The sequence below is a fragment of the Zosterops lateralis genome (assembly GCF_965231275.1).
Source record: "Zosterops lateralis genome assembly, chromosome: 1".
NCBI classification, from domain to species: Eukaryota; Metazoa; Chordata; class Aves; order Passeriformes; family Zosteropidae; genus Zosterops; species Zosterops lateralis.
The window spans coordinates 119,106,121-119,131,622 of record NC_139762.1 but is presented as its reverse complement, the minus strand read 5'-3'; the positions used below and the strand labels follow the sequence as shown (position 1 = coordinate 119,131,622).

General features: G+C 37.8%; 1 protein-coding gene across 15 annotated transcripts in view; it reads right to left on the bottom strand.

The window, feature by feature from the left end:
- The window catches only part of SULF1 (sulfatase 1), a 237,738-nt gene that overhangs the window by 62,766 nt on the left and 149,470 nt on the right, over positions 1 to 25,502 (bottom strand). For 13 of the 15 annotated variants that reach the window (XM_083885292.1, XM_083885282.1, XM_083885298.1 and 10 more), the window contains 2 exons: positions 1,606 to 1,665; positions 1,063 to 1,297 (listed from right to left, as the gene is read on the bottom strand). In XM_083885292.1, coding sequence (XP_083741418.1) covers positions 1,063 to 1,234 — 172 coding nt within the window. In that variant the 5' untranslated portion in view covers positions 1,235 to 1,297; positions 1,606 to 1,665. Of the gene's footprint in view, positions 1 to 1,062; positions 1,298 to 1,605; positions 1,666 to 13,089; positions 13,145 to 25,502 lie in introns of those variants that run through there. The other 2 variants (XM_083885287.1, XM_083885293.1) reach the window with 2 other exon arrangements.

Here is a 25,502-nt window from a genome sequence, read left to right as displayed (position 1 = left end):
TCACGGCAAATAAAAAATGCTAGCAACCAAAGAATTGCTTTTAGATACAGACCATATTTTGTCTACAATCTTCTATCTGAAAGTATGTGATTTTAGAACAAATGAAGTTTTCTGGAATGAAGCACTTTTATTTTTCAGTGTCATATGGCATTTTGTCTAGAAACTCACTTACTTCTATTAAAAATATGTCTCTCATTAAAAAAAAAGCTAAGAATGCAAGATTTCATTTCAACTTAATTTGCCATTTTTTTACCTTTTTGATCTCACAACCCAAAATATTTGCTTGGGGGTAACCTAAAATGACCCTCTTTCTCTCCTTGATTTTTCATTTTGGGCAGTGAACCAAAAAATCAGTTATATGCATAACTACCATTAATATCTTTCTAACTTACTTAATGGAAAACATTCAAAGGCCTCCTGGAACATCATCTACGTGTTTTAACTTTTTCCACCCTAAGAAAAATATGTGAAAATCACTTCTGACTGGTATGTGTTCAGATATTTAGTACACTTGTGAAAGCAAAACTACCAGGTTTTATACATACAGACTAGTTTTTAAAGCATCTGGATTTTAAACACTTCAGTAATTCATACAAATATTAAGATTACTATATCCTGTAACTAGACCAGTTTGTCTGTGTGGATAAGCATGTCAGATGGCATACATCCCTGTAACAAATATGTGGAGATAGAGACACATATACAGTACTGAGGGAAATGCTGGCCTCATAAGGCTCAAATTTTTAAATGCTACAAAAAGTCATAGAGTGAGAAAAGGTTTTTGATGCAAATTTTTACATGTATGTCCTTGCATGCATTATTAAATCATTTTTTTGTGCTGATTAAAGCCTCCCATGGTAGATTTTGATAAGCATATATTTCCTAAAGTCTGTAATTAAATGTGATGAATGTTATTAGATAATATTTGTTAATTCATTTTCCAAACTTGTCCCACATTTTGATACTATTCCAGGACCAGCAACTTCTCTGAATTTTAAGTTCTTTCTGCTTGGAATAAAGACACATGACAAAATGTAATAGCAAATAACAATTGTTTCTCACCTAGCTCCACATCTTGATCATCTGTAAGTACAAGGATGATATTTGGTCTGATATTTTTTCGCTCCTGCTGCACACGGCCTCTGAACCTTGGGGACTTGATGGTGGAACAGTGGCTTGTCAGCATTTCAGTACTGAGCACTGCCAACATGACTGCCCACCAAGAAGGCTTCATAGTAGTTCCAGTATTTCAATGAAAAGATTGATCCAGAAGTTCCTGAACTCTAGTTTTCAAGACCTGTAGGAAGGAAAAGAAATTCTGTTCAAGCAATAAATAAACTTCCAGTCATACATTGAAAGGATGACACTTAGGGAAGTCAAGCCTGACACATACCATTTAACATGATTATAAGCCATATTGTTGAATGAGAGCTTTATTCTGTCATTTTCTAAGAATAAACTCGGTCATTCTGGAACTATGCTCTCTCAAATAATTTTTTCTTGAAGTCATGCCTGCATTTTGCATAGACATGACTTCTGGTGAATTCCTCCTTCTCCTACACCCCACACTTCTTTTTATGCAGCTTGGTTCCCTACACTCAGTACCTGGGAACAGTGAAAAATTGCCGGGATGCAGACGTGCTCAGAACATCTGTAGGAGGAGCCCTGTGAGAAGGAGAAAGCAGAAGCCTTGTCAGTCAGAGACCTCAGTACTGTGGCTGTGCTTCAAAGTCTCCAGAACTGTTTGTTACAGCTTCTTTCTCTGTCCTGAAAGAAAAGAGTAGAAAAAAATTGCATTCTCCATGGCTCATCTACTTAATTTAATACCATACCTATGCAGGGTTTGGATGGCACCTTGGTTGCTAGAGATAAAGGACATATCACATCATCCGACACAGGTGCTTTTCCAATATTTATAGTCAGATTTATAGTGAGATTCTGAGAACAAGCATTAATTCCAGCATATGACACTTGGCAAGCACGAAAGCTGTTTTAGGTTAACCCACCTGCATGAGAGACTAAACCTTTAAAAAGCAGAGGGGAGAGCATGGCTGTCATTTGCAATCTGCATGGGATCACTGTGTGAAAAGTCATCTTCCCACTCACAAGAAAGCTCATATTAAATGACAGTCCATATGATCTTACCCAGCATTGTGAAAGAGCACAACCATCCCTCAATCAATCAACGACAGTGCTGAGCGCCTCATCCATAATGCACAGTACCTCTGCCACAGCCTAGTCCTTGATACTCCGCTTCCAGACTTGTCTCAGTGCCTTATCAGAGCCCTCTCTCCGTGCCTGTCAGTCAAACAGCCTTGCTTTTGTAAGACCTGCTACAAGCACAGAGGCTTGGCTTTGCTGCAGCACATTTAAACCTGTGACTGAAAATGACTGATTGGTCTGGAGAGGAAGGGGCAGCCACTTATACTCTGACATTTTTGGCATTACTGACTGAAGCTCTGCAAAACCCGTCTGCAGCACAAGGGAAGGGAGGGAATATCTGGGGGCAAAAAGGAAGGGGGTGGGAAAGAAACTATGGAGTCATGCCTGTTCCCTCCAGGGTATTGACCTGCCACATACATTTTTTCTTGTTTTATTCTGGGACTGTGGATAAAAGCACAGTGATATGGGTCAATTAAAAAAAACCTCAAAAAAACACCCAAGCCCAAGAACAATCAAGAAGTTTGCCCAAGGGGAAGACTGCATGGGAACTGGGGTGCACTTTATATAATTAGACTGGAGCATAAATCACGAGATCTGTGCACCCACACCTGAGACTTCAGACATGCAACATGAGCCACAAGCAGATTAATAAACAGCAATAATGAGAGCAACACAAAAGACAAAAGGCCCCCCCAGTCACTCACCTAAAAATGCGTTAATAGGGAGACGCTCTAAATTTTGGGGGAAGAAGCCACAGCAGAGGGAGGGGATGGGACTTGGTGCTGGACTGCTAGAAAAAGGATCGTGTTCTTGTTTCCACATACACCTTTTATTTTAAGCTTCGCAAGCTAAACAGTTTCATGCTCCTCACTGTGGCAGGCTGTAATTACACCAGAAGAGTGTGAACGTCTTTAAAAGGAAAATCCAAGTGTCTGTGGCAGAGAAATCTTGTTTTTCATTGTCTCTGCACCAACCAACACTCTGGCCTTTCGCTAACATTACAGCACTGCAAAGTCAATACAGGGGATCGCCATCGAACAGCAAATGCTATTTCAGTAATTACACAACATTCAGATAAGTAACTGGAAGTCTGTAATTAGTCTGGATGGACTTTTAAAAATACTTCCATTTCCCCGTGTGTTTTCTTAAGTCACATAAAAGCTGACAAGAGCCCCAAAGACCCAGGTTACTGGAGAAGTCAGCTTTCTCCTGACAGACACCAGATACATGCTCTTGGTGCAAAAGCAGAAATGCAATGTCTCTAGATGTCTGATCTTTAACTAGCGAAACTTTGAGTCACATCACAAAGCATGAAAGGCTATGTGAAGTGAGACTCAATGTTTAGTTTCTTACCTCAGTTGTAGGGCAAACTTTTTCAGACAATGTTGACCCAGAAAGTGCAGTCACCCTGACTGCACTGAGCAAACATTGGCACCAATGTGTTTGAATAATCCCCCACCGTACAAAACTACAAGTTCCTGACAATTACACCTCAGTGCTAGTAAAATTTACAGTAATCCAAATGGACATTAACAAGTATTCTTAATTTCAACCTGTCTGGTGCTTATTAGTTATTTTTAAAAAAATCCCTTTCCTCTAGCATGTTTGAGGCACCTTAGGCAGGTCTTTACTAGAAATAAGAGTATGAAAGTTTCTCTTCCCACTCTAACTTTTTTCTCCCAGTCCTAGAAGGACATGAAGAGAAGAAAACTGTCAAAGTACAGGGTTGATAGGGAAGACAAGGCTGCAATGTTTGTGTTGGATACTGGCTGGTGGCATATAAGTGCCCAGGCAGATACTGCAATTTGTCTTGAGAAACAGACAAAAATTCTAAAATTTCTAAGGAGAAATTCTAAAAAAGACCTTTTCAAAGTTACATGGGGAAACAAACTGTAATTTTTTTGTGTTAAGAAATCAAGATGGTACTACAAAATGCTTTTTTTTTCTAGCCAAATAAACGAGTGCTGACCTAACTTCTATATGGAAAAGTATATTTTTTGTTATAGAAGATACCTATAATAAACAAATTGTAGTTAGTAAATAAATGAAACAAGAAGAATCCAAAGAAACTATTTTTTTCCCCACAGGACCGGAAATGCATAGTTTGCAATCACCTTTTAAGGAATAAAATCTGAAAACTTGCATCTTTCATTGTTTCTATGCAGCTAGTATTATTGGGACTTATTGTTGTGGAGAATTATTTACCCATGAAACTTGAATTACACTGGCAGAGCACTGCAAAGAAAGGCTTCTTGTGTGTGGCATAAAAAACTACGAGGACTTTATTTCTAGTCTCTTAAGAGAGTATCTTTCAGTGACTTAGAAGAAAGGCAAAAGACAAAACAGCATCTTTTGCAAGTCTGTAGATTTGTTACTCATTTGGATCCAGAACTTTTCAAGATTTTTCATGGCATTGACTGAAAGTGCTTCGTTTGGAACTCAACAAAAGGCAGCCAGTATTCAAAAAAGAGCATTTGCTACTTTGTTCTCGTGTCCACATTTTCACTCGGTTCACTTAAAATACCACTTTGTGTTTGGCCAATAAAAACCTGCCAAGAGTCATGCACTTTGTTTATGAAACAAGGCACTGAGTATGCACATGAATATGTCATATGCTTTAAAGATATATGAACTTATTAATATTTAATATTCTACAAATGTGGCTTCCACATATCGCCGCATGGGAATCTGGCTTACATGAACACATCTCCTGTTTGTAAATCTGACATCAAATGTGGGGATAGGGAGTAATGATACTGGACATATGTCCATCTCCAGTACCATGTGCAATGACCCACATCAGTCATTCATGACCAAGGGGTAACAAAGGGCAAACAACTTTGTCCTCTCTTCATTAGAGTTTTCTTTTGAGCGTGAACATTGAGGCATTGTATTACCCAAAGCCATAGGTTAAGGCCCACTGTCCTGGTGGCCTTTCCTTTGAAACAAAAATGGATCAGACAATAAAGGAAACAGTGGTAATAATACAAATAATACTAGTAATAATGTGGACTGTAATTGTGGAACTTAAGAATCACAGAATCATTAGGATTGGAAAGGAATTCTGGAGATCACCTAGTCCAAACCTCTTGTTATGGTAGCACAACCCTTAGGTGTATCAGTCACTATCCTCAGTTTTGTATCATCAGCAAACATGAGAATGAGAATTCTGGCTTCTCTTCCTCAGATATTAGTAATAAATATTCCAGTGAATTGAAATTGGAAGGTATCACAGGGTTCTCACATCAATAAACTTCTAATGCAGCACTTATTTGTGTTGTGTTCCTCTTTACTATCCAGTATCCTACAGATTTTATCTCTGTAGTAGATTTCCCTGCCTCCATAAATTGACATAGTTGTATGTAATTAAGATATATTCCACAAACAAATGTTTTGCAACTTAGGATATTTTTTAAATTCTCTGACAAGTGCAAGGAAATTGTACAAAAATACATCAAATGCATGGAGAAGAAGCAGAAGGCCTTGTCATTGCAAGTGTTGAGTAGTTTTCTTTATGCAAAAGATAATATTGGAAATAGTTTTTTCTTATAGGCTTCTCTGATAAATAAATGGATAAAGCCTCCCAAAGAAACAAATACTTGGATATCAATCACCACAAGAAAATGAGCTTTCTTCATCTCAAGCATCTTCTGATGTATCTTACCTCTGACCTGTCAACTTGACAGTTTCAGCTTTAATGAGCTTTTTTTTACAGGGATATGATCCCAGTGTTCTCTCTTTCCTTAAAATCAGACTTTCAATAAGAAAAAGGCAAAGGCAAAAGGCAAAAGAAACACTTCCATAATTCAGAGTTGGGATTTTGATATTGCCAGTGTTTTGTAATTTCCAGTATGACCTTGGAGATTGGTCAAATAGCTGGGCACCTCCTCAGCATAATTTCAAAAACCTGCCAGTCTGCCTGTAGTGCCAGAAATCACTGTCAGTGGCATAATGTCAGCTGGAGATGGCTTCAACCATCCATGACCCTACAAATATCAGATTCAGGGTTTACACCTACCACTATAAGGTGTATGCTTTAAATTGAGATGTGTCCACCTGACATTGCTGCTGTATTTGAAAACATTTTGCATACATGGAAACTCCAGGGTAAAAGAAGGTGAAAGGGGTTTCCTGGGCTACACATACGGCTTCTGTGAATCTTTGACGTTTGTGTTAAAGGGTGGACGGAGTGCTGGAACTCTCATGTGGTCTATGCTGTGAATCATAACAAGTGTGTGGTTTGAGACTCAACAAAATCAGCAATTTCATTCAGATTAGTAACTGCATGAAGATTGTGCAGACAGATAGGAACTACATAATAAAAGGTCAGCGGAGCGAGATGTTCATCTACACCCAGCCACCTAGTAGTTCAGAGGTCTTAAATCTCTCCCTTAAATCTTATTGCCTTGACGACTAGAGGGTTGTAACACCCTACAACAACAATAACAACTCTCACTTTCACTAATACAGTGAAGCACTTCAGTGGAAAAAGCTGTTGACAGATGACTGTTTTAAGTTTAGCAATGTTAAAGCTCTTCTCACATTTTACTCTTCTATCTCATATTTAAAGGCAAACACTGCAATCTCAGACTACCAGGCACGACCGCGTAAATCTGCAGGTCAGTTTCCTGTGGGAATATTGAGCCTGCAGCCATGGGAAACACATTTACAGTGCAACAGAAGTCAGGAAAAAGCAAGATTTACCGTTTCTTCTTAAAGGTTAATCCCCTAATCTAGGTTGTAAAGTACAGGATTTACAATGAACACGAAGAATGTAGTTCCTATCTAGGTCTAATCTAATCATTATCTATTGGATTTCCAACACACTTAACTAATCAATCAGGTATCTTCTCCCCTTTCAAATGTAATCTGTGTATTCTAATGATGGATCCTCAGTGCCTCAGGCTAGACTAATTTAAAGTAACTATAATTTAAAGTAATTGCAGGTAGAGAGAATCATAACCTTATATTACGTTTTTACATTGTAATTTTGCAAACAGTTACCGCCAGGAAAGGAAAAAGCTTGCAGTGACTTGAAAGTGTAATGCAGGCTTGCTAACCCACTTTTATTGCTTTTTACAGGTTAAGGGATATTCTTAGCAGGTAGAAGTTTCCAACACTTCATCTGTTAGGGTGAAACAACAAACTTCAGTAGCATTTTAAAAATATACTAATGAGTGTAGGAGAAATTATCTACTTTTGAGAAAATAAAAATGTGTATTTCACTTCAATGCTGCTAATATAGCTGAACAAAACATTAAAGAAAATTAAAATTAATATTTTTATATAAATTTCAAATCTGTGGAAGTTTCAAAACAAAATTCCCACATATTTTTCAGTAAGAAGAGTGCCCACTGCTAAGTCACAAACTTCTAATAATATACAGTTACCTACATTTATTTCTCACCATCTGATTTACTTTATTTTAGAATTTCATATTTCAACACAGCCAAAGAGTGCACTTGTCATACAAAAGAGCCTGGTATAATTGAGCCAGATGACGTGCCCCACAAGTAAAATCAGCCATTCATGAAAGCTGGTCACCAGAGGCCATTTCAAACAATGCACATTTCAAAGTAATCTAAAGTAATCCCTTTTTTCTACTGATTTGGTTTCCAGGCAGTCTTAAGCACATGTGTGCAGCAAACAGGAGGCTTATTAAAACCTCATGTTATATTGGAGGCTATAATGCCATTGCCTTGTGATTGAATTCCATGTCTGTTAGTCTTCAAAGAGAGGGGGAAAAAATAAATTAAATTTATATGCTTATTACACATGAGTGTCATGATACGTGCAGTTTATTAGCACTCGCTAAATAATTAAGACTGAGAGAGATAATTAGATGTGCACTAGGCTCCAAGCAGGCCTCTGATATCAGATTTTTTTTATCTTTAAAGGAAGTGGCTTTCCAGTTAGAAGGTAATATAATTACTAAAAGACTCCAATTATTTTTCAAATATAAAGACTAAATTCTTTGTATGAGGGAATCTCAGGTAATTTTAAGATTCCATTTTAAACCCACATATTTTTTGCTATAAATAGCATAATGCTCCACTTGCTAGCTTCACCAGTGTGGGGCATTATGAAAATATGCTACACAATAACACACTGACAATTCAGTGGTTCACTGGAAGTAGTCTTGCATTGGGAGATCATATCACAGAGGTGAACAACAGCAACATAGTTTGCACATTTCTTTAAATTCCTTTTTAAGTTCCCTGGCTTTAGAAACAGTGCAAAACCATAGCTTTCCACGTCTCCTCTGGAGATAAAGCTCTTCATTTAAAAAGTTTCCTTTCTAGACATGTTTACTTCCCCTCAAATGTCTGTTGTCAAAGGGAGGGGTTAGGGTAGGTGGTGCCCTCATGGAGCTGGGTGATCCTGAGTGTAAACTGAGCCTAATCCATGGCTGCTCTGGCCACTCTCCTTGCTGACTGCCCAGGGGAAGCAAGAGCAGCTCCAGGGGAGTTTCTGTAAGGACTGACGGGGGAGGAATTGCCTGTATGAATATACACAAGTGTGTGTCTGTAAACAGGGAACATCACCTGTATTTCTAGGAGAGGAACTCAAACAAATTTTTAATTATATTGTCAGAGGATGGACTACTCAGAAACACCATAGGACTTTAGATAGATGCCATGCTTTGGATGGCCAGGGGAGTCAGGCAGTTCTAAGTGCTTTTGGAAAACTTCCTCCATTATGCTACAGTACAGAAAGTAAATTTATTTTTAGCACCAGCACTTTGTGTCCTTACATACAGCAAACATGCTCTGGTGCACCTAGGTCCACTAGAGATTGCATGTGGGGTCTGTTGACTTTTTTTTTCACTTTCAGGTCTGGACTCCCAAGCTAATAAATTTTGTTTAATATAATCCCATTATATTCTAATGAGTTTTACTTTCAATAAGTTCAAACTGATTTAATAGGACTACTAAGATGTGCACCAATGCCTCAGGTCCTGAATTCTGTTTTTAAAGCAAGATCTCTCCTACTATGCTACTTCTTTCTGTCAAGCAATTTTTCCAGTCCTGGCACAGTATAAATTCTTCCTTCACTGATATACATTTAAAAGCTCCTTGACAGGCCAAGAAATGTGTTTTCAAATAAACTCCTCCCTGACAAACCTGTACTATAGAGAAGCCAGCCTACTATTAATAGTAAACAGACAGACAAAACAAAACAATCTGTTACATAAAAAACCCAAACATGCTTCATATCCTTTTCCATAAAGACTCAGCAGCAAGGAAGATGCATTGACTTGAGGCACTGCTGAGAACACCACCCTGCCATCAACCTTGCTTTTAATCTCCTTTGTAATCAGCCCTTGGAGTTCCCCAAGCTCCATTTTCTAGTGGTACACAAGGTAGAACCCCACCTACCAAGAACATGGGGGACAAGTGTCTGCTATCACAGTAATCCTCCCAGTCCTCTCTTCTCCCTTCACCTCGCTGTCCTACAGTCCCCACTCGAGAACACACCTGAGTGTGCTCAGGGAGATTTGCAGAGTGACCTGTGACTGACCCATCATGGGAAAACCCAGAAAGCCATCTACACATCGTCCTATTCTATCATGTGAAAATGGTTTAGGACAGTAAATATGAGCAAGGAGTTCAACTGATAGATTTTACTGCCAAATCAGGTGTCTGAGACTTACTTAACCTCTGATAGATGTTCTGCTGTGCAAATGAAGTAAATATCTTGTATTCAACAGGACTACTCAGCTCCTTAAAACAACTTTCTGCAGGCGCTCCATTCCTGGTGCAACAATATTTTAAGATCTTTGGTATCTTTATTTCAGAAAACATCTAAGCATCAATGGTACATGAAGAAAGGCCAAAATGTACAAAGCATCAGAATACTGGCTTTCATCCATAAACTCGTTTCATAAAAGCCTGAAATTAGAGTCACATTTGCCTGTTCAAGGACAGAATATACCATATACAGCTTATTTGACTGAGAAATACCAATTATTCCAGCGTGAATTCTGAAAATCCATCCTCAAAGGGCTGTTTGAAAATAATCTTTAGTCTGAGATCTAAAAGACTCAAGAATAACTTTCTGAAATTATTCTGGGAAAAACTTTATCTCAGAAAACATTTTGAAGGGATAGCACATATAAATGCACCTTCATTTTCCTAGTGAAAATGCCTGGGGAAACACTTTCTTCATCTTTCAAGTACACATACAGGTATTTCAATTTCACAGTACTGGCTTCTGTAGATGAGAGAAGAGTTTTAAAGCATGGAAGATGAAGCTGAATATATTGAGGCAAACATTTTTTTTGTTTCTAATGCACTACTTATTAACCGAAGTTTCTATTTAGCAATGAAAAGACATGATTTTATACCATCTTTATTTTTTACAAATATAGGTAACTGTATATCTTTACATATCATTAATTGTAAGCCTGCTTATGAGCCAAGATTCTACTCAGGTGCTCAGCACATGCTGAATAATTTTTTCTAGGAGTGGTGAAGCAGGCAATCCATCTTATGTCACAACACTGGACTCTGCATTATGCACAGAGAAGGGAAGAGGGGAATGGAAATTGGTAATTGTTAGGCAGAAGCTTCTGAATAATGCAGCATGGATCAGGAACACTAAGGACTAGGATGTATAGGAAGCCACTCACAGAAAATTAAGAAGAGTTAGAAAGGCAAAGAACAGGACCATAGTGTTTTTCTTCACTTTGTGTAAGGAGGAATTTGAGAGGTATCTCACTTTACAGTGATTATTGTGGGGAAACCATCAATGTTTGCTTTACTGGATGGTTGGGGTTTTTTTCCCTAAATGTAGATGAACTGTTCTTATATGAAAGGTGTCTCATAAACTGTGTCAATAACCCAATTCAGGAATGTTTAGACCAGTAGAGAATCCACTCCTCTATCCTTAGCAGGCTCAGCTGTGAGGTCAGACCAGGCTGCTCAGGGCTTTACCAAGTCAGGTTTGAAAACCCCAAGGGTGGACGCTGCCCAAATGCTCTGGGGCCCTATTCCAGTGCTTAACTGTTCTGAGGATGAAATTTGTTTTTCTTTATAGTCTGAACATCTTATATTTCAAGTTATGTCCATTGCCTTCTTGCCTTGTCCTGCTGCCATACATGACTGTCAAGAATGAGGCTCTGTCTTATCAGTGACCTCTCTCTAGTTGGACCCCCCAGAGCTTCTCTTCGCTCCAGGCTGAACAGCCCTTCTCCTCTAACTTCTTCACACAGGACAAGAAATCCATTCCCCAAGCATCTTGATGGCCACCTGCCAAACAAACTCCAGTTTACTGATGTCTTTCCCACATTGGAAACCTAGAGCTGCACATACTACTTAAGACAATCCTAGAATTTAGTATATAGTAGCATCAAGGAGCAACATTTGTGTCTGTCATTGCCCATAAGTCTGAGACCCTTTCTATTGGCTTTCTGTTCCACTTATTTCATCACAGTACACAGTTTATAAAAAATTACTGATATTTGTCCCCCTATTTAAAATCCTTAAATGCTAAAGGCTAAATTTTGTTTCTCAGTCGAAGGAGCTAGCCAAAAATTCAGGTTTTATCCTAGTCCTTTGAAATGGGGAAAAGTCTTCCAATTATTTCTGTGGTCATTTCTTCAACAGAAATGAAAACTGATTTTAAATTTTTTTTTTTTTTTTTTTTTTTTTTTTTTTTTTTTTTTTTTCTTCTTAATAAAAAAGCAGTTGGAACTTGGAAAGAAAGTACAACTTTATGTATAAGAAAAGAGAGATTTGAAATACCCAGGCTCCATGTAAATGCAAGGAGCACAGTTGTAATGAAACAAATGATCTCACTGGTTTCTGATGAACTGGGTGGTTAAATGTTTCACACTAACCACACTGCATGCTCATAATACAGGAGCTAATTCATCTGCCATGAATACATTCCTGTATATGTTGTCCTTTAAAATAAACAAGCAAAAATGAGTAATTTATTGAGTTAAACGAATAGTTTTCCAGAGGGACCCCTTGTGTCCCATATGACTGATTTTAAAGTCTAAATGAAGGCAGCTTAAATGCTATATCCTCTGTCTCACTATGTGAAACAGTTACTGCTTTAAAATATGGAATTTCAATTTTTAACACTGTCAACAAGTTCCAATTGTTCCTTAAAATATCATTTGGACTGCTTATTCGTTTCTTGGAAGACTGCAAAACCCTAAACACAGGGCTGCAGATGGTGAACCATGACAATTTTCCAAAGTCTCTATTGCATTGCATTTGCAAATGCAATGTGTTTATTTCTAGATTTAATTTAAGGAATTTTGATGGAAAATTTATAACTGCAATAAAGCAGTTTTATAGGAAAAGTCTCCTAGAAAAGAAGTAAAATCACAACCAGCTCTCCATGTATTAAATTTTACAAATCCTTTTTATATTTCAATATATTAAAATTTATCAAAAATATATTATTCTTGAGATGTCATTATGATCTGTTAACCACATAATGATTAATGTATTTCCCGGAGTTTTTCTACCCTCAAAATGAAGTTATTTACTTGCATTTGTTCTCCTAGAGTCTTCCCAAAAGTACAGGTTACTTACTGAGCAAGCTCTGATCATAAGGTCTTACTAGCAGATAGTCTGAGACAGAGGATCACAGGTTTCTTAGGTTAATACAGACTCCAAACAACTTCTCTCCAAAATTAAAGGTGCTTTCCAAGGCTTACAGTGAAGAGCAAACAAGCCTCTTGAACAGAAGTTTCAGAAAAAGCCTACAAGGAGGCCATGGCATTATCCCCACTATTTTCTGCACAAACATTTTCCTTTGTGGCAGAAGAATTCAGAACTGAACATTAACACAGAAAAATTTCCAGACTGAAAACACTCTGTAATTGGTGTTTTGTGTCCTGATGCATATCTGGAGACAGCAATTTGCACATAACGAAAAACACTAACAGTGTTTGATAAAGCCACTTACTGTGGTGGTGGTGGTATGCAGAGAGGCACGGCAAAACACTTCCACATCACAGAAAGGAGGATGCCCTGACGAAACAGCATCTTCATATGTTTGTTCTTTTATTTAAGTTTATAACGTGTTTTTGTAAAATTTGTGGCTCTCCTTAGAACTTCCTTTAAAATCAAGGTGGTTTTGAACAGATGACACACCCAGCTTTGAACAGAATCCCCTCCCAACTTTGAGGATGTGGGTGACTGTAATAGTGTGTGTTATTCCACAGCACCGACAGAGCAGAGAGCACAACCCACACTCAGTCCTCTGCTTGCGTTACCCCATCTTCTTATTTTTCCATTTTATTGAAAGCTCCTAGAAACTTATCTTTTCCCCAGCCTGGTATAATATGGTCACATTATAGACATGTTTAAATTTGGTCAAAAATATGCCAAACGTTTCAGGGTAGGAAGAAAGAGAAATAATCTGAAATGAAAAATGCATTGTGCAAAAGTATCGCATGGCACCAGCTTAGGTTTCCATTATCTCCTACATTTAAAAAGCTCTGTTGACCTCTGTCAGAAGCATTTATGTTAACACTGCAATGATTTGTTAAACTCTTGCACATTTCCTCACTTGATTTGCTTTACTAAAACTAGGCCTTTATTACAATATTGAGTTACATATTCCACTTTTCACAGGGTAGAGCTGGGAAAGAGATATGACAAAATGTCTGAGTGTTGGCATCTGTTTCCTACACCTGCTAATGTAATTTCTATGTATCTGCAAATGAAATCCTCCTGTTTTTCCAGTAACTCCTGTGAGCACATTTTCAGGACACCGTGTGGCCCCTGAGGGCCATGGCCAAGAGCAGCCAGGCAGGATTTGGCTGCCTGTCCCATCCTGCCCAGCAGCAGGGCATGAGGATTGCACAGTAGCAGCCCCTGCTCCCTGGGGATGAGGACAGGCACAGGCCATGCTGGGAAACCCCTTGGGGGAGCCTAGGGGGCTGAAATGGATTTCTATACTGTAGGCAGATGTGGGGAGCCCTGGAGGGCTGGAATGGGGTCCTGGGCCATAGGCAGGGAGGTGAAGGTGCTGGAGGGTGGGCAGGCAGAGCCAGCAAGTGACATACACACAGGCAGCAGCAGGATCAGTTCTAAGTGGCTGAACAAGGATCTATCTGCTGAATGAGAATCAAAACCGTTGCCTATAACTTCAGGAAAGTTGCCCTAAAAATTATAGTGGGCAACTACATATCACCAGGAAATTGTGACAGGTAAAACCATAGAATTAGCTTGTGTGTGCAAAGGTGTAAACAACAACCACCATCAAGACCTGTGATTCAGCAGTGTCACAAATCACCTTTACCAGCATGACAAAGAGGTGCCTATTTATTATAAATTACCCTATCTTCTATGGTTTAACATTCAGTTCAGCAACTATGTAAAATAAATATCCATTGTTAACAGTCAAATGATAGAGGTTTTAGCTTACAGGTGAGGACACAGTGGGAAGGCAATTTTAGGAAGCAAATAGCCATAACCAAATAGCAAAGAGCTATTGCTAACACATTCTCTTTTTAGCACGAAATTGCTTAAAACCAAGGCAGCTGATTGACTAGTGTGAATCAGATGGATCTCCTAGACTGCTTGATGAATGTCACAAGTTAGCATCTAATACCTGCCTAAGGCTTGAAAAGCTACTCCTCATGCCATCTGTTATGGAAATATCCTGTTGAATAGGACTTTTGGACAAATTTTTAATTTGTCATTCTCTGTAAATGATATATGGAATATAACACTTCCAGTATTTTTTTGTGTTTTCTTACATAACGTCTTTCATATAAATTCCTTGAGTCACCATGCAAAGAATTAGTTAATTGATTATCACTGTTTTCATTGCAATAGCACTGAAACTAAAATGAAGAAAGACCAGCTTGACTACTCTGACTCCAGACTAAGCTTTTTGCATGCTCCCAAGTGGGAGACTCAGATGGAAAACCTTTATTTTTCAATCTGAAAATAAATTTCAATACAATTTCATGTTATGGAAAGAAAAAATCAAAAAAACACTAGAAGGCTTTTGCTTCCATTGCAGAGTGAAATGAAAAAAAATCTGAATCCTTGAAAGCTAAACTGTCATCCTCTGGCCATCTCTACCCTTAATGAAAGATATAATGCAGATCATACATCCCTATAAATTAAAATACAGGAGTCCTAAGTACAAGGCCTGCCTTAAAACACAATGAATTATGACTGAGGATGTTATACCAGATAGACTTTCCAAAACCAAACCATTCATTAACTTATTTTAGATCATGACATGTCAGGCTAGACTGAACTATGAACTTGGATCCTTGATGATCATTCATATAAGACTCCTTGATGATGCATTCCTGAACTTCCATTCATCAACCTTGCATTTGAGCTAATACTATCTTACACTTATTTCATCTTTGTATTCATAAAATGATCACACACTATTCAGAAATTATTAAGAGAAATGATAAGCTGACAATGCCATATTTGAGTGAATGTTCAAAGTAAAGGCATAATTTGTCTTACTGCTCTATACTGTAGTAATGTGAGACAGACTGTGTGCTCTGGTTTCTTCTGGTATCGATAGAGTTAGTTTTCTTCTCACAGTAGCTGGTATAGTGTTATGTCTTGGGATTAGTACCAGAACAATGTTGAGAGCCCGCTGCAAGTTTTCATTGTTGCTAAGTAATGTTTATACTAAGTCAAGGGCTTTTCAGCCTTTCATGCTGAAGACAGTGAGAAGGCTGGAGGGGCACACAAGCTGGGAGAGGACACAGCCTGGACAGCAGACCCCAGCTGATCCAAGGGATATTCCATAACATACTGCATCATGCTTAGTATTTACACTAGAGGGAAAGCTGGCTGGAGGCTGCTGCTTGGGAACTAGCTGGATATTGGTTATTGAGTGGTGTGCAATTGCATTGTCCATAACTTGTTTTGTGAATTCTAAATCTATTAATATGAGTGTTAGTAGTATTATTATCCTTCTTTACAGACTCATTAACTCTCTTTATCTCAAACCACAGTTTTTCTCCATTTTACTGTTCCTATTTTCCCCCATTCTGATGGGTGGAAGTGAGCAAGCAGGTCCATGGAGTTTAGGAACTGGCAGGGCTCAAATCAAGACACTATTTCCTCAGAAATGTAAGGTGCACATTACCTTAGGAGCTAAGTAAGGGAACTTGAAAAGATTTACTGATATTTACCTATCTACTAATACAATTTTTTTAGATAAGTATATTTTGCAATATTTTGCAATACTCTTCAGCTGTGTTATGGTTCTCTGCCATATATAAATATGCAGCCATCAGACCTTCTACATTTAAATCTGCAACACTCTCTTTGAAGAAAAAGTGAATTTAAATTGCATGATCTACAGGGCATTCAGACTTCAGTAATGACAGTAACAGTGAGGACTAAAATGTGCTTGCTGCTGTATTGTGGGCTATCTGGGCAGCTGCATCAAGTTAGATGAACATATCACCTGTTGCAGAAAATGCAGCACACCTTGAACAACTATAAGTTAGCACGGTTATGCCAGATGAATTTGCTGATCCCATAGCCAGGTTATTGGTATTACTTAGCTACTTTGTTCACAGGTTCCTAGACAACATGCTGCCACAGAGAAAAGTCCTCACAACAGGCTTACACCTTAAGGAGAAACACTTGCTGGCATTTGAACAGTATTCACCATTTGTTGGGGTTTTTCGTTCATTACTGGCATAAGCACAGGTAAGATGCCCTCTTCCATTCCACCATTGTATTTGAGGCTATCTAACAATATCAACTCATTTCTCATCCTAATTTTTCTTAAGCACCTTTCCCCTGCCCTGGAGCAGGAAAGGAACATGAAATAACCGTCAGCACAGAGGCAGGGTTCCTTACCAGAAAGAAAGCATTATCTCACTTGGGAAGAATCAGGAATGGCTATTCTAGTGAAAATGTTTGTTAAGTATCATTTTCCCAAGTCTTATGTGTACATGCAACACACCAAAAGCTCAGTAAAAGGAAACTTTTGTGACCAAGTAATCAAAGTTTTCTCTACTTCCACAGGCAATTATTACTGATGTTGTCATCTGTGCTGACAGTGTAATGTCCTCCTCAATTTGGGAATTATTCTGTCTTGAACTAGCCAGTGGTTATGATTCTTATCACTCTTCTTGTTCTTTTTATTAAACAACCTTCTAGGAAATTACATTGACAGCTGAAGATGAAGTATGCACATGATTTAACAAGCAGCCTTCTTTATTTACAAAGCTTTCCTCAATTCTGCAATTTTCCTTGGATGCTAGGTGGTTATGTATTCAGTGACTAATTCCTGCCTTCTCCATTCCTCCAAGAAAATCACATAACGTAAACACATCAAAGCCGTTGTCGATAAGGAATTAGCAAGGGATCACCCTGTGGAGGGTCTCTCAGTCTATGAATACTACTAATAAGGTAATAAGTATGAGAGTTTCCTCAATATGTAATTGCTTACTCTTCATCTCAGCAGGTTTTTCTTTACCTAATCATCAGCAAAATAACCCATGTAAATCACAGAATAGTCTAGTTGTTTGATCAGTCCTGTTCTTTGTGTTAGCCCTTTGATATTTAACCTCCCATTTCAGCCAGCCTTACAAGGATGTTTTCCAGAGAAACAGTATGTCTCATTGGATGCTATATTAATCATTTGGAGAGAAGGTGCATGTTGCTAGGCTGGCAGTAAGTGTATGCATATGAAAGCAGGGCCAGTCGTGAGTCACAATGAGTTTCTTCTGCAACAGACCAAGAGCCCTTCATCTTTATTGACCTAGGGAGCAGGTCAGATATGATGGCTGCTATAACAAAGACATTTCTTCAATGTGAAAATGCCTTTGCAGTCACACCACCTAATCAGTCTGAAAATCTCAATTTTATTTGTCCTTAAAATACTTCAAGATAACAGCACAATATGACTGACATGCTAGAGGGAAGGCTAATACTCAATCTTTTCGAAGCCATGACAAACATGCAAATTAAATCTTACTGGAGATTGTAAGCCTTTTGGCAAACTCTAAGTAACTTTTCACCTACTAACTAAAGCAACAGCTAGCTCCAGAACAAAGTAACTTCACCAGATAAATGAAACGCTTTGTCTCTGTTACAAAAAAAACCCCCAAACAAAAACCCAAGGAAACCCCCAAACAACTATAAAAAGTTGTTGTGGTAAGCAATAGGCTTATAGTATTCTTTACTCTGCAAACATTTTTTTTTTCCACCCAGTTTGTGAGAGAGAAAGCCAACTGCATACTAACTATAGCACATTTCCCTTATTTACTATGATCAAGCACATGACAGTGAATTGTGTGCAAGTGGGTGCTGAAAAGTAGTAACTTAGGATCAACTTGGATTCAGGTAAGGGATAAAAACTTTCATGTGAATCACAACAAAAGAAGGATAATACTTTCATCATTTTCCTATCCTAGGGTACTTTCTCCAGCCTTACCTGAAGAATAAAATTTCTAAGGTCACTGTAATGGAAAATTAATACCCAGACGTTATGTATGTGTTATGTCGGAGGCAAAAGCTTCATACTTCAAGAAATTAAAATTTAATTTTATATGACAATTTCAAAAGAAGAAAAATCTAAGATAATTAATGAACTTTTCAACAACACAATAAGCTCATACCCACAGAGATACATGACACTGTAAAACTGGTCAGAGATTAAGGCTTGTAAGTTGTGTGGCAAATATTATAGGGATCTTAGTTTCTATCCTGTTTCATGGGATGAAAAGGAGCGTTTAACTGCTTGGCTCCTGCTGTTTTTGAATGAAAATCCAATGCTTCATTAATATTTATCCCTTTTTCTTCTAACCCTACTATACATGCTCTCTTTTGGGAGTTTCAGGAAAACCAGCAATTATCACATCAAAGGTCATCAGTCCACCAGGGAAACTTCAATCCTTAACTGGTGGAGAATTGCTGCAGCTTTTGCAAACATCTCAGATCAGCCGAGCAAGTGTTTTCCCTCCTCCCTTCCCTCCTGTGACTCTTGTTGGTTTTATTTAATCAGCTTAGAAGACCTCCTTAGTTTTCCTGTGATGCCATACACTATCCTAGACATCAAAAAAATTTTTATACTGCCGTTATATTTATACAGAGGGAATAAAAGAATAACAATGATGATTTAACTGTGCTGCACAAAAGGTCCTGTCTGACACAGTCTGGAAGACTCTGCTTAAATTTTCCAAAATATGTTTTTGTTGAGGTCTGTCCTGAAATTATTTGCAACACTTTTGGTTACTTCAATAGCAACAGTAGCATTAAAAAAAAGAAGATGGTCCATCCAGATGAAAATGACAGTGATGTTCAATGTACTGCACAGCAAAAATCATAACTACTGAGAAATGAAGACTCTACTGCCAACAGCAAGTGTTACATAAAAAAGATGCCCAAGATAAATCAAGAAACTGTTTTCAAAATAACATTCTTAAAAAAAATAATAAATTCTGTGTTCATGTTACTTATCTTTTGGCGTCCTAGCCTCTAAGATTGTGCATTTTGAAAGTATTTTCAGCAATCCTAGGTACTAAATTGTCTTTACTTCTTTCTTCCAAATGAGAGATAAGTTTTCCTAGAATCATATGATGCCAAAAAATGAGATATCTGATAAAGTAGCATGAGCTGGCAGTGTTAAAAATGTGCTTTGTTCAGGACTGAGGAAGACAGATCTCATGAAACACAATGGGAAGGGCACCACATTCATCTGTGTTTTCAACCTCACTGGAGAATGGATGACCAAACATCATTAATTCCGAGTATTACTTTTTTGGACTCTCATATGTTTGTACAATGAATTGATTTAGGTATGTAGGAGTCTTGATGTTAATCAAAACATGACTTCACTGTCATGTAGCCTGCTAGCTTGGGTGACTTACTTCTACTAAAACAGAGTATCATTCACTGCTTAAAAAATAATAAAAATAAATTTAAAAAATCAATCAACAAATCTGTCAGGGAATACTGCTCCACTTTGTTTGAAGTATCATTTCTTTCTGACTACTGTTTCTGCCTCTGATTCTTTGAACAAATCCTATAGTCAAGTCGCTTTAAAAAGTCTTTTCTACTTTATATGTGAAGCTGTGCAGGGAATTTGCTTTTAAGATATTGTCAAGCAAATCTGAATAATTTTATCCAATTTACTTTTTTAATGTAATTAGGTAGTTGGTTTTAGTTTAAATTTAACCCATGCTCCTCAGTGCCTCCCTTAGTGACAGAGAATAAGAGAGAGCACTCCCATATACCAAACCAAAACAGCTGTATGCTTCTGAAGCATGGTTTTCACTTTGATGGAATTAAAGAGTTTTAATTCCATGTTTCTTCACTTTACAAGAAATGCTAATCTCACATCTAAGACAGTGGGAAGCCACATAAGAAGCCACATCATCATATGAGTCTGAAATTTCAGCCCTTCTCTGCTCTGCAGCCATCTTATCAAGATACAAGCTGGTATGTCCCTCCAGCATGAGAGAGTTCCCTCTTCATGACACTCTTTTGGTGAGGATCCTGGCCTTGTACTTGTTTAGATAGGGCAGAAGGGGAGAAGTGGGAAGCAGGCAAAAGAATTGTTTCTTCTCCCAGACAAAAGAAAGCTGCTGTCTTACTGTGTGCTGGCAAGGCTGGGAATAATGGTATTGCTACATCAGCTGTACATCACATAACTGCCTTAAGTTCCTCGGACACCTTGCTAATGCAGGGCCTCTTCTACAATTAATGTAGTTAAGGTGATTATAGTAATGTGTTTTTACTGTACTTTTGCATTACTACACCTAGTCCTTGGGCAATTAAGGGTTCAATGCAGTTGGTACTGCAGCTGGCACAAAGTAAATTCAAGAATTAGCCAGGAGCATTTTTTGGATATAAATGGACTTTCTAAAGAAGTGACATGAAACCAATGAACATTTGGTTTGTTCAAATATCTAAACTGACTAAACATTAGAACTTGACATCAGAACATGAATATTTTCACAGCAAAATATAGTGTACTGAGGAATTTTGCCTATGGCTATAGTATGAATGAACTAAATCATCCCACTAAAAAGACACATTTCTTCTGTGTTCCACTGACCATGTAAAATAAAGGACTTGATATAGTAGAGCTAGCAAGCTTTCATTTAAGCAGTGAAATTTTATTGTTTTACAGTTAGTACTTTCCAATACCAGTAGGTCACACTGGCATTATCAGCTTCTTAATTCCTAGTTACTGCCCTGTTTTTAGCTCTGCTAGCTTTGCTACAATTCAGACAGATTTGACAAACAGAGTAGAAAGAAACTGCAGAAGCAGCTGAAAGAGTTTCATTCCAGTGGAGTGAAAGTTCACTCAGGTGAGCTGAAAGGAATTTTCCAGGTAGGAAACCATTGGATAGAGACAAGGGACACACCAAGGGTCTGTCAAGAGAAGGCTGAATATGCTGAACTGCCATTAAGTTAGATCCTTAAAGTTGAAAATGACAGTTGAAACCACAAAGGCCTTTTTAAAAAGTTTCTGCTATTAAAACAGCATCACTATTCCTCTTGGATAAAAATCCACTACAGACATAAAACCCCCTATCCCTTCAAAGTTCAGCTGCAGCACTGTTATCACATGTAGCTATGAGTTGTTAGAAACACACTGAGGCTCTGAAGCTGCTGCAGAACATTCAGCTTCAGGAGAGTTACAGGACAGAAAGGATGTGCTAACAAAAGCTTCTCTAGATGCTGTGATAAGCACTGAATTTCATCTACAAAGATATGGTTCTGAGCATTGTACACAACAGATTATCTGTTTTCCTGAATTACAGTTCTGCAACAAGGACATCCTGAAGATAGATTAGTTTGCTAGTTGCATACATACACTTAAAACTTCTGAAGCTTTAGGGAAAGGTGTGTTTTCATGAAAGAGGTTTTCTATTTCCAACAGGCTGAGGAAATTCAATTGAAGAATACAGTATCTGGATTACATCACTGTAAGGGCAAATGGACAAAGTACATTGGGTTTTGCATTTTAATCAAGTTATAGTGTGTCTATACATTACCACAATCACAGTGAAATAAAAGCTTCATGTGAAATACAGTATTTTTACTTGATGGCCCCTGGTACTGCATATTCGAAGACTGCTGCTTGTCTAGACACAAGGCCGTGACTAACTGATGATTAATTAGCTTAACTTATACTCTCATCAAATTCATTACTTTCCTAAGTAATTTCTTAAATGACTTAGCTCATGTAGGCAAACTTGGGCAATTATTGACATAGTTCAAATTATTAAACACTTGTAGCAGAAAGGCTCAAAGAAATACAATCAAACTGAAGTCTTACCAAATGTGAAGTTTTCTCTGAGGTCACAGGAACAGATTTTTCTGGCTCCACAGAGCTTTCAGAATCTGTTCCACATGGTGTGTCTTTGGTCCTTGTTTTGATAAGGAAAGATTGAGGGACTTGCCCAGGCAATTAGCAAGGCATGGTTGGAACTACCTGTATTTATGGCAGTTCCTGATGCATTTGACAGACAATACTGACAGTAATTCCCTTCTCAGTTTAAGCAGTGCTTTAATTTTGCCACTGCTTACATTAAATGCTAGAAAGATTGGATCAAAATCTTCACTACAGTTATGATCTAGAAATACTTTCTGTATGTGATTGTTACCATCTGCATCAACAGCTTTGTATTTCGTCAAATATCAGTCACAAGTGGACCAGACTGTACTCCAGTGAAAAACAAGACCATCCCAATGCAACTCTTATTCACCTTTCAAATTGTGAGGCTCAATTAACTAATACTTTTAGAAAGTTTTTGATTATAAGTTGCTATAAACATCAAAAATATTTGCAGCGCATAGAAACGTTTTCTTCAGCACAATTAAGATATGGTTACATTTTCTCTAGTTATGTCTCAGTCTTGTCCATGTATCTTAGTTTTCCATTGTCTAACAGAATGTTTGAGGTTTCTGGTGTCATTTATACATAAGCTGATGTTATAGTTTTAGAACCTCTGCTACTTGAAATAGACCTTTGAACGGAAAACTAAAAATATAGGAATTAGCATAAAGCCATAAAGAATCTAACTGAATGATCCAAAAGTTTATTGTTCAGAATTCTCTGGTCTTGACAAAATAAAATCAAGCGCCTCTAGGAATAACTTTATTGGAAGTCAGCCTAGGATTGATGCAATGAAGTCTCCTGATGGGAAGCACATTTTAAAGATGAATAGACATCTTTAAAATGGATTACTTGCTGACAACTTAAAAACATCTATCCTATTGAAACTAAATAAGCACTAAAGTCACCTCCATCTATAGCTATCTAGAACTGACTTTTCTGATCGAACACAAGTCCATGCAACTCCTCCTGTCACTTCAAAAAAGACATGTTTGTTGAAATGAAAAAAAAAATAAGATAAAATGAAAGAATTTAAAATATTCAAAAATATTTTTTTAAAACAGGACAAAACTGTCTGAAATCTCGTAGACCTGTGCCTCCTCTAATAAATTGTAAACCCCTCTTATAGAAAAATGGACCATGGTTCAAAAGTAATTGCTTCAGTCCCTCCCTGACATACCCCTTGTCACCTGTCAGATGGATTGCCACCAAAGCCAGCTCCATTATAGGTTTGGCAGAGCAGCATTGAGCCAAAATTAATAAACCCCAGCTGGATACAGGTTGACACAACCAGTCTCTGTGCTTTCCAGGGAGCTGGCTTACTATGGAGCCAGATAAGATTTATATGAGCTTATTACCTCCAGTTCTGTGTAACTCAAAAGCAGCTGCACTGATTATAGAGTTGAGATGCTCCTGGAAGGACTTTAGAAACATTCATGCAGCTCTCTGCTTCATCTGGTATCTGTGGCATGAATAATCTGCAACACAGGGATAATTAAGTGCTGACCGTATCCTGCTTCTGAATGGGGGCACAACCAACATACCTAGTGAGGCAGTGCTGAGACAGAAAAATTTAAGAGCTTTGAGCTGAAAAGAAATTCAAACCCTTCTTTATTTCCAGGCTGTCAGCAACTTGTTTTGCACAGAAAAACAAGACTGAATCTTGTTATTTAAAGATCGGTCAGAGAGTCAGATTCACCTTCATGCATGGGATCAAGCATGAAAATCTATGAATCACTTCAGGTGTGTTTTGACCTCTTGTCAGTGTTCCATAAGCTTTGGGCTGAGCCTCTCTCATGGTATGAACACAGCCCTGAGGCCTCCATCATATTTAGTGCTAAACAACTTCTGAGTGTTCTTACTTTATGGTACTAATCATTATTTGGAATTGTTCAAACTCTACAGGACCAGCCCTCTAACTTCTGGTTTTAATATTTTCATTGGAAATGAGTAAGCATAATTGACTTATATAATGCTTAATGGGAGTTAGCATTAGTGAATGCTTACTGACCACCCTGAATATCTTAAATATGAAAAAAAAAAATAAGCTAGAGTTACTTGTCTCATGAATACAGCATCTATATCCCTCCTGTGATAGGTAAATAAAACTAAGTTAACCTTACACTGGATTTTACACCTGATGGCTACATAACACAATAGGAATTCATTAATGTTAAAATCACGACAGTTTTAATTCAATCACTCTCTACTTCACACATACCTCTGCATCTACTAAAATGATTTCACAGGATAGGATTCACCTCTGCATTGCAGACATCAAAATTTAATTCTCAAAATGTTGGTAGGTGCTTCGGCTCTTATGACAGTCAGAAGACAATCTAGCCTGTACAGTTAGGGGAACCTGGAAGTTATTTCACTGTCCAGGGTAGTTCTCCAAGCTCCATTGGCTGTACTGACTCTAATGCTATTGCCTATAATGGGAGTCCAGATAGTCACATCCTAGCACCTACATCTAGATGTCCTGATCCAGCCCAATAGATGAGGTAATTGGTGTCATTTTTTGAGCTATTGCCTTACCCTTTGTACAGAAAAGATATTGAAAAGCACAAATTTGAAAATTTTCGGGTATAACCAACCTACTGAATATACATGAATGAAAATCTCCCTGGTGATGCTCCTTCAAGTTGCATGCAAAGGTACAAATATTGTACAAGTACAAAAGTGACAGAAGAAGAGGAAGAAGATTAAATAGTCACACTGGGGACAGCTTCATAAGTTTTCATGATTTCCCAGCTTGTGTCTGGAGAAGCAGTGACTGCCACTAGAAAACAAGGCTAGAAGTTACACCTGTGTCTTCATCTACATCTTACAGGTGCACGCACAGATACACCCTTTTATATTCCTTTCTTATGCATGCATTTAAAACTTAGTACACTTATTTTCTCATAAGGTGAGAGAAAACATATTAATGCTTTGCAATCTGCAGTTCAGATGAAAAATACAGGCTTGTATTCAGAAGCAAAAACTGTAATCCTGAATTTTGTCAATACAAGCAAATA